Raw genomic sequence first — 15,605 nt, forward strand, 5'->3', positions numbered from 1 at the left:
AGATCAGCATCAGACCGTTATCCTTTGCCTCCAGCCACCCTGCTCTGGGACTCTTCGCCACCTGGCTCCAGAAAACACCGCCTCTGCCGATCAGAGATGGAATTAAGAGTATCTAAGAAGGAAGAGTCCCTGTTAACAATAGCAACCATATGATTCAAGAATAATGTCAAAACAGATAAAACACTAATTTGATGACCCCGATTACACTTCTCACACTAGAGGCTGCTACTCAAATCATTCTCTAGAAACGCCTCTGGTTATTTCTCTCAAGCAGAGTATGTACAACGCACTTGAAATCAGTCCGCGGGAGAACAGATATGCTCTGTTACTCAACCGGAACAGCTTACATATTTGCTGTAGAAAGCCTGCCATTATCCTCGGGGTTAAATCCTATCCCATCCCCTCCGTGCAGCTCAGCGGGGAGGAGAGAGAACGGGACAGGCAGATGGCTCAGTTCCTCCTTCAGATGCAGCCCACCCTGAAAAGTCTCAGCTTTGGTCACTGGAGAAGGGGGGGGAGAAGAAATGGCCCCTGAAGGGCAACTCCCCAGGCCACCCATCCAGGCGACAGCAACTCAGTGTCCAACAAGTTCAGAGTTTAGGGCGCACACAGCTGATTTTCAGAGGGCTGGGGGCTGGGGGCTGGGGGCTGGGGGCTGGGCCCCACCCTGGGGGTTTCTCCTGAGCAGGTCTAGGGGGGTTGAGGATCTGCATTTTTAACCAGCGCTCAGGGGATGCTGACGCTGTACGTGCTGGGACCACACCTGGAGAGGCACCGGTCTAACAGATGCTGAGCACCATGAGGGGCGGGGGCTCCAAAGCTGACCAAGCGAGACGTCTACCCCGGTGGGTGGACCCAGAAGCAGCAGACACGGCCGCCTCTGAAGGCAAGGCGGGGGGACAGCCAGCATCAGCAGCCGCTAGCCTGGGTCTCCCTAGAAACCACACCACCCACACCCCTCGGGGCAGCAGGCGAGCGGACAGCTCCCGCCCGGGGTCTGGACACACCTGCACAACAGGCGGGCAGGGTCACTGCGCACCCCAGTCCGGCACTGACAGGGCTGTTCCCAGCAGACCTCAGACCCCACCCCTCTCCCCCCCCCCCCCCCGCCCCCGCCTGTTTCCTTCTGGGGTTCACTCCAGTGCCCTCTACAAAACTGAGTCTAGGCACTGGTGCCACCTTGTGTGCGGTTTCCAAGACCCACTCAGGGATCCAACACACACACAGCAGAGAAGAAAGGACCCCGGCCCCCGTTCCCAGAGCCAGGAAGGACCAGACGGAAGCCCGGCGCGCTCCTCTGCCCTGGGGCGGGGTGCGCTGGGCACCGCCTGGCGCCCGGTGAGGTTCAGGCCTCTACCCGCCAGTCAGCCCACAGGCTGAGCTAAGCGGAAGCCTGGGTCACGCCCAAACTTATTCTCGGGAGTTCCCGGGGCATTCCGAGACCGGGCCCAGGACAAGCGGTGAGGTCCACGAGCTGCAGGTACGCACGCACGCACGCAGGTACTCAGCTCCTTCTGCAGTTCCGTCCGTCACTCACGGGTCAGCAGGCGGAGGAAGGGCGTCACCCGAGAGCCCTGCGGGTGTGCAGGGCCCAGGAGGAGCCGCTGCACCCAGGGGGCATCTGCCCCTGGCCTGAGGCCCAGCCCCTCACGAAGTGCACCTCGCGGGGCCGGGTGGCGGAGGGGCACAGTGAGCCCGCGGGCCGAAAGGCGGCAGCTTGGAAGCCAAGAGGGGCTCCTTCTCACACCGAGGCCTCAGACACATCCCGGGTCACCAAGTCAGCGGCAGAAACGGGCAGGCCAACAAATCCTTTCCTTTCAACGAGAGCTTGCTCCCCAACATAGGAATATACTGGAAAATGGATGTGAAATATTGTCCAAAGGAACCGAGGCTCAGGCTAGGCACCGCAAAGGCGGGGTTCACCGCACCCCTCCTGGCTGTGTCTGATCCCTCCTAGCCAGGCTGCTGGGGCCGCTGCTCGGAGGAGGGGTGTCCGCAGGTGGAGTCGGATGCCTGCCGGCAAGGGCCGTCCCTGCCCTCGGGCTAGTCCCAGCTCTGAAGGACGCTCTGCGGTGTCACGGCTCCCAGGTGCCCAGGTCGTAACCGCGAGGGACAAAATCTCCTTGTTGGTGCAGAAACCTCTGAGCCGGGAGTGAAGGCCAATTACCCAGGTCAAACTTCTGACTCAACCTAAGATGAGGCTTTTATTTTAGTAAACTAATTTCACTAGCAGGGAACATAACCATACAGAAAATACCTTCTGAACAAAACATCTTCTCCCCAGGGGAGGGAGCATGAATTATAAGGAATTTGACAAATGAATGGCAGGCACACTGAAATTCTGTGTATGTGATTAATCACTTTGAAAAGCGAGATTATCTTTTTACAGTAAACATAAACATTTTTTTTTAACAACTCTGAGAAGGCCTGGAGCCCGGATACCAATATCAATAAAACCCGGTCGTTATGGAGCTGGAGTAAGCGACAGAAAATAAAAATAAAACCCTCCTCACAATAATAACCAAGCCATTCACGAGCTGCCCGTCAATACTGTTCTTGTTTTCCCAACCCCAGCTGGCACCCTGCTGCCCTCCCATTCCTTCTGAGATCAGGTGAGGATTACGAGGTAGGAAAAGGCAGAAACTTGTCTGCACATCTTCAACACACTCATAAACACACTTAGATTTTATTGTTTCCTAAAGGAATTAGCTGTTTAACTCAATTGCTCTGTAAATGTGATTTCCTAATTGTTTCTAAGATGACTGCCTTTACATTCAAAATGTATTTTTAAAAACTATCTGGTTATTTTTCTGTCCCTTACACAGACTCTGTGGTGCCTGGATTTTATCTGTGTTAGTGTCCTTTCCCCAGCTCTTAAGGTTGCAAAAAATGTTTGTTCCTATGCTTGGGGTGGGTCCCCAGTGGGAGGTTATTTCCTTGAGGACATCTATGTATTTCCTGCATCAACATCCTAAATGCCCAGCATATATTGTACACCCAACTGTTTTATTTATGGCTCCAGTCTCAGGGCTGTCTTATCTCTGAGTTGTCAACACCACCACCTCCCCGCCTGCTCAGATGAAGGGCAGGAAAGACCGGGAAGCAGAGGAAGGCACAGTGCTGGGGATTCTCCTCGTACTTAGAAGACAACGCCAGGTCCAAGGCTGGAGCGTCATCTCCTGTCTCACTAGACAGCAACTCTAGACAAAGCATTTCTTCAGCTTCTCCCCAGCTGGGACAGATGGGGCTGGGGGAGGGCGGGGCAGGAATGAACACTCTCCCCCTTTCCAAACTTCACTGACAGACTGGAAAAAAGCAATCACCATTCCCTTTATTTCTCAGAGAAAAAAAACACAGCCTCTTCCCTGCGGTCCCTAGGGGGCATCAGAACCCAGCACATGGGGGCTGTCCCCAGCACTCCGCAGCAGACGGAGGGCTTGGTCTTTGCACAGAGGCTGCCTCTAATCCGTCTGCAGCAGACTGCTTTCGACTACGTCCAAATCTCCTCCGAAGTTCAATATTTACACCAGCCTTGGGGGTTCAGCAAGGGTAGGAATTTATATTCACGTGTCTCTAGAACCAAACAGATCCTCTAAAAATGTTTCCTCTTTGAGTGTTTTAAAAACAGCTTTACTGAGGTATAATTTATCTACCAAAAAAATCCAGTCATTGTAAGCTTTTACAGTTCCGGAGCTCAGTAAACTCACACAGGGGTCCAGCCATGCCCACGAGGCAGTGTCGGAGCCTCTCCACCCCTCCTCGCTCTCAGCACTCCCAAAGCTCTTCATTCCCCGTGGTGCTCAACCTCTGATTCCACCCCCAGCTCTTCACGGCTTTCTGTCTCCACAGTTTTGCCTTTTCCAGAAATCACCCATTACAACGAATGGGAATCTACAACGTGGAGTCTCTCGTGTCTGGCTTTTTTTCACTTACCCTGATGTTTTTGAGGTTCACTCGTGTTGTGACATTATCGTTGGGCAGGAACCCACTGTGCCACGTTTTATTTACCCACTCATCTGCTGATGGACATTTGGATTGCTTCCAGTGGGGCTTTTATTTGCTGTGGGGTGAGGGGGGATGGTATCATGAATAATACTCCTATGAGCAATCCCGTACGAGTCTTGTGGGGGCATGTTTTCGTTTCTCTTGGGTAGATACTGGGGTAGATCCTGGAACTGCTGAGTCACACGACTGAGTGTACATTTTTTGGAAGTGCCAAAGAAGTGTTAAAGTATAGCCATGTTGCAACCTAATCTTAGAGCTGCAAGAAGATAGAATAAAGCACAGTGTTGCAAAGCCAAGTGGTAGAGACGCCTGACTGCATCCAAGACTCCGATCCTTATAACCCTCCACCTCTGTCTAACTCTTACTCTTTTCAGGGCGACTATCCTTGGTGGCACCAACAAATCTGGAATTTTAACTCATTTATCTGATGCTATCACAAAACAGGGTTGTTCAACATCAGGGAATTTTTTTCCGATAACAGAAATATCCTTTTCAAGGGCTTACAAATTAACCATTTCATAGAAACCTTGTACATGTGTATTCCAAAATCCACTTCCTTCCAAAACAGCACAACTTTGGTCTTAATGTCTAAGGTTATTATTCCAGAAACACACCACCTTACACAGAGTGATGTCCTCAAGGAAGCACTAGCCATCTGAATTCTGCTGGCTTAACTTTAGACTGCCTATGTTGTCTGGCCCCTCTGACCCAGAGACAAGCAGCCCTGCCACCTGTTCCCACGTGATTTTGCTCTGTGTCCATCACAGTCCTGGATGTCAGATTCTAGAATCAGCTCACTCTAAGTGAGGAATAAGAGGCCTACTCCAGGCAATGCTCTTGAATTTCACATTCTGGACTTGACTTTGTAGTCTGGGCTACTCGGGAGACATCTGGGGACAGGTCTCAGTTCCAGTTTGGAAAGCAAGGGGTGACACATAAAAAGGATGTATGTACTACCAATTTGTCTGCTCAGCATCAAAGCAAAAGGCTATAAAACTTTCTTCCCACTGCACCAAGTGGAAGCACTTACTTGGTCATGAGAGGTATAAGAAAAATCATACTTTAAGACAACAGTGTGACAAGAAAATATCTAGGCAAAAAATCAAAGTTTTGGGGACATGCTTATGAGAAGAAGAAATAAAGGGGTAAAGCAGTGGTTTCCAATTTGGCACACACAGAAATTACCTGGCGATCCTTAGAAAAGCACTGATGCTTGGATCCTACCCTTAAACGTTCTGACTGAATTGGGATGGAGTACAACTTGGGCATCAGGATTCCTTAAAAGCCTCTGGATGACTCTTAAGTATAGCAAAGTGTGGGAACCCCTGGGGTAAAAGTCATCTTGGCTTATAGCAAAAGCACACGGAAGTGAAAGGTTCTACTAACACTCTGGTAACTCAAACGTCCTGTGTAGGTTCCGCTGCCTATCCAAATTATAACCTCCACACCTGGGTGCATAGCAGCTTACGTAACCCTAATGCCACCTACCTCTCCAGCATTTTTTGCCAAACACGTCCCAGGACGCCCCAGCTCGTTGCCTCTGCTGCTGCCGGCCTGAAACGCCTTTCTTCACCCTCTGCTCTCTGAGCGTTTCCGGAAACCCCCAAGGCCCGTCTCCAAAGCCACCTCTTCTCAGAAGCCTGTCTGATCTTTCTCAATCAGATATCTGACTCTTTTTCATGCCCATGGCATGTGCCTTTTCTTCCCCTGTGGCACTCTGCAAAGTTCGCTCAGCACTGCTGGCATTTATCTATTTATCATCTTCCTTTCTTTTCTGCTTCCTTTGGACTCTTCCTTTCTTTTTTAAGGTTTGAGTGGAAGATTGGCTCTTTTTAAAGTGTATTTTGCATTCTTTATAGTTTTAGGTGTACATATAGTGATTCATAGTTTTTACAGTTCACTTTTTTTTTGGCCATACCACGTGGCTTGTGGGATCTTAATTCCGTGACCAGGGATCAAAACTGCATCCCCTGTATTCCTAACCACTGGACCACCGTGGAAATCCCCACTGTTTTTAAAGGTTATACTCCATTTGTAGTTATTATAAAATATCAGCTATGTCCCCTGTGTTGCACATTTTATCCCTCCCTGTAACTTATTTTATACGTAACAGTTTGTACCTCCTAATCTCCTATCCCTGTACTCCCCACCCCATTCCCCCTCCCCTGCTGGTAACCACGCGTTTGGTCTCTGTATCTGCGTGACTCTTCTTATAGGAGTGAGGGGAGCAGGTGAAGGGGCTGGACCTAACCTCCTTCCTAAGTCTGAGGAGGAGAAATACAGAATTGAGTTGCTACTGCCAAAGCCAGCTGCAGGGGCACTCATCACAAGCAAGGTTACCCAGACCATTTTGGTCATGGGTGAGGAAGGCAGTCAAAGGAACACAGCTCTCGTGTAGAGAAGCTAGGTTCTCAAGTGCTCCAGCTAGAGAGCACTTCCTCCCAGCAATGGCAGGAAGAAATCCAAGGCTGGACGCTCAGTCTCCTCAGAGCAACCAGGACTACTGACGATCAGCAGGCTCACCATTGCCATCCCCTGACAAATAAAGTACTAAGATCAGGGGAGGCCTGAAGCTTCCCTGAGCCTGGAAGTGGCCCAAACACCTAAGAGACGATATGCATCTATCTGTAAGAAGACCCTACTGGGGCTTCTGGCTTTACACAAGGTTCAGATAATAAGAAATACGTCATAAATATTTTTGCAAATAAGAGTCACACTTTAATTTCAGCTACACTTGAGTGCATAATACTTTTAGTTAACACACAACTGATAGGTAATCACGTCATGTAATAATTCCTAGTAAAAATTAACTGAACTCTCCTGCTAGCTCTCCCCTCTGTCTATATCACTTGCTCAACCTGGGGGAAAAAAGTGTATCCTCAAGCAGAAGGAAAACCTGCAGGTACCAATATGCTAAAGAAAAGGTGCTTACCATCACCAGAGTTTCAAGAAAAACCTACTTGGAGGAAAAGGAAAAATAGCTGTGCTAAAATTCATTTTAAAATTGACTACAACCAACAATAACTATCACCTCAAACTGGCAGAGCCTTGGCTTGCTATATTGGTGACCTGGGACATCGGGCTGAGCACAGCAGCAGCCTCGGTGGATTCGCCAGGAGGAAGATGTTTTTCGAAAGAAACAGGGTTCCCAGCGGGGAGGACAGTATGCTTTTCGGGGATGGAATGAAGTGCTGCCCCCTCTTTTTGGCTATATCAGATGATGGAATTTTAAGAATTTAAGACTGACTGAGAGTGAGTCTGAGAAAAGCAGGAGGGCTGTAAGGAAACCCTTATGTGGTAACTTTATCCATCGGGGCACATAAATCAGCAAAGACAACCTTTCTCATGACCTTCCCACCTCTTGCTTTCCTAAATTATTTCCCCAAATTCTCTTTAGAAGGAGTTAACTCATTAATGGATGTCTCCTTTTATTTCGAAGCATTAGCTTAAAGCAATACAAGAATTATATTTAAAGGGGCGCCTGTGAAGAGAAGCGCATGTGCACAGGAACACCTGGGGTGAATTCGGGAGGGAAACTGCCCATGTGTGCGCAGCGATCGAAGCACCTATTTTCATTCCTCAAGCGGTGGATGGCCTTGGGCGAGGCTAAAACCCTTATCACAAAGCGCATCTCTGCAGAAGGCAAACGTTCTACCAGTAGCACAAATCCTATGAGCTGATCAATAGAAACAATTCTGTGAGTCAAGATTTCTTTGTAACCAAATGAACTGTTCATACGTCTCTGTATTTCTGGTGTTCCAACACATCTGAAAAGGTGGAATGGCTTTTACGAAGTGGACCACAGCATCCAGAGGGAGATAAGGGGCCCGGGACGATGGTTTCATGGAGAGGTGAGCCATTCAGCCCCCATCTCAGTGCTTTTGGTGCCCTCCACGGCCCTGTCTGCTGCTTTGCCAGCACACAGGCAGACACCCACCCCCAGATGGGTCAGGACCCAGGCTCAAGGATGGAGAATCTTGACTGCAGGAGACTCCTCGCAAGGAGGTGGCCCCACGCAGGGCGCCCCCACCACGGGCACTGCTGCTTCTTTTTAACGAGAAAACCTTAAAGGCAGCGTGTGTAAGTGGCGGTGGCGGGAGAGCATCAGCTGCTGCAACGCGAAGCTCTTACCCCTCTAGCTGCTCCTCCCCTAGGATCTGGCGCAGGTTCTTCAGGAAGGACAAGGAGACCAAGGCGTGGGAGTGGCGGATCTTCACGTAGCCCGTCACCACCTCGATGAGCCCCATGAAGTTCTCCAGTTCCGAAGCGATGTTGTCTGCGGCAGGGGGACAGGGTTACTGCGCGCCTTGTCACACGGGGACACACGTTTTCTCGCAGACCCGTGTGGGCAGCACTTCGGCACAGCTCTTGTTTCCCCGGTGCCCCGAGATGCGAGGCCTCCCAGGATCCCTGCCCGTGGTCAAAAATGCGTTTCCCTAAGTGTGGCTTTCAACTCCCAATGCCTGGGATGGGCCCCCGAGGCGGGGGGAGGGCAGTTTCTAGAAGCCTGAGGACTGCAGCTCCCAGGCTGATTAACAGAATGTAAAATCGTAAACACCAGACTGCCAATTAGCTAAGGCGGACATATCCAGGGAACATCTCTAATATGCTCTGTCAACAGCACTGCCTCCACAGTAGAAGGGCATGACTAAACAAACAATGTTTTCTCGGTCTCACTAGGAACTGCTTCTGCTGCATTCCTAGTTCCTAAGATACAGGGATCTATATTTAAAGACTCCATCTTACTAAGACTGCAAGAAAATGCACCAAAATATTAACAACGGTTATTGGCAGGTAATTTTCAATAATTCACTTCTATGCTTCTAAATTTTCTATAATGCACATACATGATTCTCACAGGTGGAAAAGAGTTGGGAACATCATTGCTAACACATGTGCAAAAATGACAAGCTGTATGAACTGTGTATTTACTCTTACAGCCTTTTTCTCATAGTAAGTAAAAAGCATAAACTTCAGTTCAACTTATGCCAAAATTACAAGGCATACTATAATGAATTGGGTGTGGTTCAACCAATGGAATTGTACTGTGTATGACCTGTGAAGGCTTAGTTAATAAAAGGTTCTGCTTTGCTTTCAACTGATAAACATCAAAGAATAAGGATACTGTCCTCTAGGGCACGGAGAAGGCAATGGCACCCCACTCCAGTACTATTGCCTGGAAAATCCCATGGACGGAGGAGCCTGGTGAGCTGCAGTCCATGAGGTTGCTAAGAGTTGGACACGACTGAGCAACTTCCCTTTCACTTTTCACTTTCGTGCATTGGAGAAGGCAATGGCAACCCACTCCAGTGTTCTTGCCTGGAGAATCCCAGGGACAGGAGAGCCCAGTGGGCTGCCGTCTATGGGGTCGCACAGAGTCAGACACGACTGAAGCAACTTAGCAGCAGCAGCTTCTAGGGCAAGGCCCTGTGTTTCTGGACAGTGTGATGGTTTCCCAAGAGAAATGGAGAAATTCAAGTTGTAAAGACTAGCAGTTGCCTACAGTTGATGTTTCATGGAAGAGATTCTGAATAAAACATGTGGTGGGACTCACGCCTTTCAGTCAAGGCTGAAGAGGGGCCTTTCCAATAAGATGCCCAACCAACTGCCTGCCGTGGACATGAACTGGAAGCCACGTTGCATGATCACACACAAATATGTACCAATTCCTCCTCAAACTATATAGTAAACTATACTTCCTGATTCACGGATTAAAGTCTTTAAAAAATATTTTGAGGATGCACGTGTGCATACTCATTCAGTCATTTCCAACTTTGCGACCCTATGGACTGTAGCTCACTAGGCTCCTCTACCCATGGGATTTCCTAGGCAAGAATCTTGGAGTGGGTTGTCATTTCCTTCTCCTATTTTGAGGACAGAAATATGAAAATAAAAGAAGGGTTAGGCACTTAAGGCTTTCTTGGTGGCTCAGATAGTAAAGAATCTGCCTGCAATGTAGGAAACCTGGGTTCAATCCCTGAATTGGGAAGATCCCCTGGAGAAGGTCATGGCAACCCACTCCAATATTCTTGCCTGGAGAATTCAACAGACTGAAGAGCTGGTGAGCTACAGTCCATGGCGTCACAAAGAGTTGGACACAACTGAGCGACTAACACTTTTACACACTTAAAGGGTACGTTCTAGGAAATGAAGAAATCTGTTTGAGAAATTAGGAAATCTAGTAAGAGCAGAAAGAATAAAACTTCAGAATACCATGAAAGTAATAAAATTCTAGCTGTGTGGAAATAAAGTTATCTCTGTTGTGAAGTGGTGAAGGTTGTTGTGAAAATAAAGGGCTATCCAAAATTCAAAAAAACTAAGCAAAAAGCTTGATGCTGTTATCTCTAAATCCTAAGAATAACACTCACTCACTGTACAAATAGTATCAATATTAAGGGAAAGTAAATGCACAGAATGCTGCGTGCTGTGCTGAGCCGCTCAGTTGTGTCCAACTCTGGGTGACCCCATGGACTGTAACCCACCAGGCTCTTCTGTCCATGGGATTCTCTGGGCCAGAATATTGGAGTGGGTTGCCATGACCTTCTCCAGGGGATCTTCCCAATCCAGGGATGGAACCCAGGTCTCCCAAAATGCAGGCAGATTCTTTATCACCTGAGCCATCAGGGAAGCCCCTCAAACCATATAATTTTTTTTTTTTTTTTAAGAATTTAGTAAAAAAGTCCCTTTCAACCTCAACACCTTCTTACTATATTTCTCCCAGCTGACGAAACTATCGGTGCCTTCATCAAGTGGTTCCAGTGGTAGAGAATTTAAGGCACTATTACTAGAAGCCTTTGTCAATTACAGATTAGAACTGAAAATATCACCAGATAAGTCAACCGGAAATGCTTCGCACATGCAATTGCCTGGAACACCATCTACTGCAAACAGTGGGGAATCCTACAGAGGATGGTGAGACTGAAGCTTCAAATGCATGCTGATGTAATATGCTTGTATCTCTCTTGGTTGTCAGAAGTAAATTTGGAGATGGGCCAGTTTTGGACTGAATAAAACTTTAAACTGACATCATTAAACCCTTCCCTTGCTCAGTCTCTTCCACACATCCAAGGAACCAAGACTCTCTGGACTTAAAGCTCTGAGGCCTTGGCTCTGGCTGGAGACTGCTGAGTCACACCTCTGATCCATCCGTCTCTCCTGGGGTTTGCATGTGTTGAGACATGAACATCCTGCATAAGGTGTGACTTAAGAGAGATGAAGGATGACCCTGTGCAGAAACAAACGCTGAGCCCGTGGCTAAAATGCCGACTGCCTTTCAATCTCCTGCTCTCTTTTTAATCTTTGAGGGACGCTCAAAGGAGGGGCCCCGAGCATGTGGCTTACACACCATGTTGTTTTTCTAGGCCCATAGTTTAGTTGTGAGTCACGGACGAGTAGGAAAAGCTCAACAAAAGAAAACCGAGAGGTCTGGCCCTCTCTTCCAGGAAAAGGGAATACTTACTGCCGCGTCGGATGTTGATGAGCAGATTGCCTTTGAAGATGGTGCATCCTTGGAGCATCTGAGCAGAAGTGACAGAATCAATGGTCTTTGTCTTCTTTTCTTCCTCACACACTTTGGGACAAGGGCCTTCGCAAGGGATGCAGTACATGCTGTTGAAAATAAAACAACCCAACACACTGAGAGCTGAGTCTGTCTTCCTACATTACAAAAATTCTTAAAAGATATGCTTTTATTCCAGGTGTCTCTATAGTCCACATTACAGAAAGCAACTGGCAGAAGCATTCAAGTGGTCGTGCTGTTTCTCATTGCCAAGCCTACCCAGGGTAAGCCACTCAAACGGCAATCAAAAGGAGAAACTGCCTACAAAGGAAAAGCGTGCTGCCTGCTTCCAGACAGAACACATGATACACCCTTGAGGCATGTGTGTATCATAGGCTGGGGCTGGTGAGCCAGCTGGTCCCACGTGAGACAAACAGCCTTGCAGAAGGGAGACACCGGGGGATCCCAAGAAGAACAGAGCTGCTCTCTGAGGTCACGGGCCCTGCTGGTGCACCCCGGAGGAGCTGCTGGGAGAGTGGACGGGGACGCCGAAGGGACAGCAGTGTCCCCGCCGCCAACCGGAAGCTAACTCCTGTGGCCGGCGGCCCAGTGGGGGATTTCAGAAGGCACGTGCTGTAGCACAGATCCATTATTTTCTTGCTAAAGCACAACTGAAATAATTTCTTGACAGTGTTTGGCAGAAACTTGTAAATTGATCCAAATGTTGTTTTTGCTGCATACACAATAAAAACGGGAACTTCCATTGCTTCATAACGAGCTCCTATTTCACATGCAATCTTGAACACGCCACAAGCCCACCAACAGCCAGGGACTAGCGAGTGACCTTGATACTCTTCCTTATTTAGGGAATGGTGGACAAAACACTAATCCAATTCTCTGAACCGCAGGAAGCTGGGTCAATTTCCCAACAAAATAAATGATACAACATTATGGGATGTGTGTGTAATAGGATGGTGAACTGGAGAGCCACTATATTTACATGATTATTCTTGAATGATCTTTCAAACTTCATGAAGATAAGTGAGAAACATCCAGGAAAGCAGTGTCAGTTAAAGCTCTTAGCATTAAGTACCGCCCTCCATCACTGAACTTTATTGCATATCTAAGGCAAAGATGAAGGGCTTTGTTTAAAAGCTTATAGATAAACATGGTATCCCTACTGTTTTCTTATTTCACGTCGGGAAAACAGGAGGGAAGGTTTCCAGAGGAAATGCGCCGACCACAGCAATGGAGGTACCCCCTTTCTCTGACATCACAACACTTTCACTTCTAGAGTCTGCAGCAGATTTTCCTCAGCATTCCTTGTTGGTCTTTTATTGCTTCTAACTTACCTGCTACTGCTAAGTCACTTCAGTCGTGTCTGACTCTGTGCGACCCCATAGATGGCAGCCCACCAGGCTCCCCCGTCCCTGGGATTCTCCAGGCAAGAACACTGAAGTGGCTTGCCATTTCCTTCTCTAACTTACCTACATACTATATAATGCCCCACCTCCCTTTCTAAAAACTTGGTGTGAAATAATTACAGACACACAGAAAGTCACAAAAGTTGTACAGAGGGGTTCTGTGTACCCTTGACCCAGTTCCCCCTGATGGCTCCCTCCTGTACCATGACAATACGACATCAAGCCCAGGAAACACACAGGCACAATACACTCCCACGCCACCCTATCACCGGAGTAACCACCGCCACGAGCCGGCCCGTGCCCACCAACACCTCCTGCGTGCTGCCCGTTCGGTCAGCCTGCCCCCACACCTCCAACTCGGGGCCGCCACTCACCCATTCTTGGTCTCAGTAATGATGTTATTTTCAGAATCTTACATAAATGTCATCATCTGGTGTGTTGACCTTGTGAGACTGGTTTTTTGTTTTTCACACAGCTTAATGTCCTTGAGATCCATCCATGTTGTGTGTGTTTGAATAGTTTGTTTCTTTTTACTTCTGACTGATATTCCATGGTGTGATGGATCACGGTTTGCTTGGCCATTTACCGATTGTGGAGCGTCTGTGCTATTTCCAGGCTTTGGCTGTTAAAGCTGCTACCCACGGCTGTGTACGTGTTTTTGTGGGAACTTAAGTTTTCGTTTCTCTGGAATAAACGTTCAGGAGGGTAACTTCTGGGTTGTAGGTTAAGTGTGTGTTTTGTTCCCCTGACATTTTATTCAAATAGCAATTTCTGAACCAAACACCTTTCTTAAAATGTCTAGGAATCAGCTAGTACTTTAAAAAATGTTTGTCTAAGGAAGTGCTCTGATTACATGTTTATAGTTTAAGCGTCCTCAAGTCCATCCTGGTACAGAGAGGGTAGAAACAGTATTAAAAAATAAATATTTTAAATAAGTGTCAAATAGGCCTTAAAGGCTGAGGGGTGGGGTGTTATTAGTTTTTGATGGTGTTTTATTTTAAAGTGAAAAAGGTAGATCTGTAACTCTGAACTGACTGCAAGCATGAGTAGGAAAAATAAGAGCTTTCTTCAAAGAATGAATTACAGCAGGAGAAACGGTCACAGTGCACAGCGCCCCCTACTTCACCCACAGCTATGGCAGCTGCAAAGGACTGAAAGCCTCCAGCATCAAAAGACACACACCCGCAGGGCAAAGAAGTCCCCGGCCATGCACCAGCTGCCCCATCTCAGCCCCCAGCCCAGGGAGGAACTGCGACAGTGGCAAGTTAGTGGCTAAAGTCCGTGACAGTGGCGATTTAGTGGCTAAAGTTGCATCCGAGTCCTGTGAGTCTGGGCAGGAAGTGTGGCGCAGCCTAAACTGGGTTCCAGGCACTGCCCAGGGACTGGCAAAGCCTTTTTAAGTTCTAGGGCTGCCAATAAAATGTGAGAAAAATGTGGCAGACTTATTTTGGGTGGAATACGTATACTCCACAGTTCACCAGTATCCTTGGCACATTTACCATTTTAAAGTATTTAGAGTAATTTTTACTATTATAGTCGTTACAGCAATGATGACAGGCAGAATGTTCTACATTTGATATTATGCAACAACGTGAGTGTTATCTCTGATTTGAAGTTAAGCCTATGGAAGGAGCAACATCTCCAAATATTACACCGGAAACAGATGCCCCTTTACCAAGACTTGCTTGAGGAGGTTTGCAGAAACAGAAGGCAGCAAACAGAAGGGAAATTACACATTACACTCAAAATGAAGATTTCCTTTTCCAGCGGTATTTTATATTTGTAGAATAGATTTATTTTTTAAGAACCCGAAATGGAAGGCTCCTCTGGTGTAGTCATGAAGCAGGCATTTTTAGTCCATTCCATCAGAAGAACTCCTTGAGAGTTCTCTGCTCTGCTCCAGAGGCAGGATCAGCAACCCCAGGTCTCAAGTCTTATCGTGCTTGCAGGGTTATAGTCCTGTATTTTGTAAGAACCCTGGCATTGCTTTTTTCTAAGAACCCTGGCATTGCTTTTTCAAAAACTTAAAACCAATAACAGCTTCACAGAAGTCCGGTTGGCATGCACGAGAGGGATGCTGTGAGAGAGAAAGCTGAGGGAGCGTGAAGACTGTTTGCGTAGCAATGGGACAGAGCACACTTCTTGCTCAGAGTGGAGGGCGGAAGCCAGCGCTAAGGGGTGTGTGTGTGGGTGTGGGTGTGGGTGTGGGTGTGTGTGTGTGTGGCAAGTGATGGAGCACACTGCTTGGTAAGAGCCTATGCCAGCGCTAAGGGGGGTGTGTGTGTGTGTGTGTGTGTGTGGCAAGTGATGGAGCACACTGCTTGGTAAGAGCCTATGCCAGCGCTAAGGGGTGTGTGTGTGTGTGTGTGTGTGTGTGTGTGGCAAGTGATGGAGCACACTGCTTGGTAAGAGCCTATGCCTGCTCACTGCCTCACGGATGCTGGTGGGGTTACTCTTCTTCTGCACTTCCCTCCTGCACTTCCAAAGCCTTCACTGGTCTAGCGCTGAGCAGCCCTGGAGGTGAGAAAACCTCAGTCTATAGTCTCCCCTACCCACGGGCTCTAGGGGAGAGCCCCGCATGCACACAGGGAGTCAGGGACCTCCTGAGACCGGAGTCAGCAAATCAGGTACTTCATTCCAACCGTCCAGGCTGGCTGCTTCCAAACCAGAAGCCCCGC

General features: G+C 48.1%; 1 protein-coding gene across 5 annotated transcripts in view; it reads right to left on the reverse strand.

The window, feature by feature from the left end:
* IGF1R (insulin like growth factor 1 receptor) overlaps window positions 1–15,605 on the reverse strand; it is a 306,038-nt gene that overhangs the window by 50,026 nt on the left and 240,407 nt on the right. For all 5 annotated transcript variants that reach the window (XM_086365379.1, XM_086365380.1, XM_086365382.1 and 2 more), the window contains 2 exons: window positions 11,465–11,613; window positions 8,137–8,281 (listed from right to left, as the gene is read on the reverse strand). In XM_086365379.1, the coding sequence (XP_086221505.1) occupies window positions 8,137–8,281; window positions 11,465–11,613 (294 nt within the window). The remainder of the gene's footprint in view (window positions 1–8,136; window positions 8,282–11,464; window positions 11,614–15,605) is intronic.

The sequence above is a fragment of the Bos grunniens genome, chromosome 21 (assembly GCF_055505025.1).
Source record: "Bos grunniens cultivar Pamir isolate PY7600 chromosome 21, Bosgru_T2T1.0, whole genome shotgun sequence".
Lineage (NCBI taxonomy): Eukaryota > Metazoa > Chordata > Mammalia > Artiodactyla > Bovidae > Bos > Bos grunniens.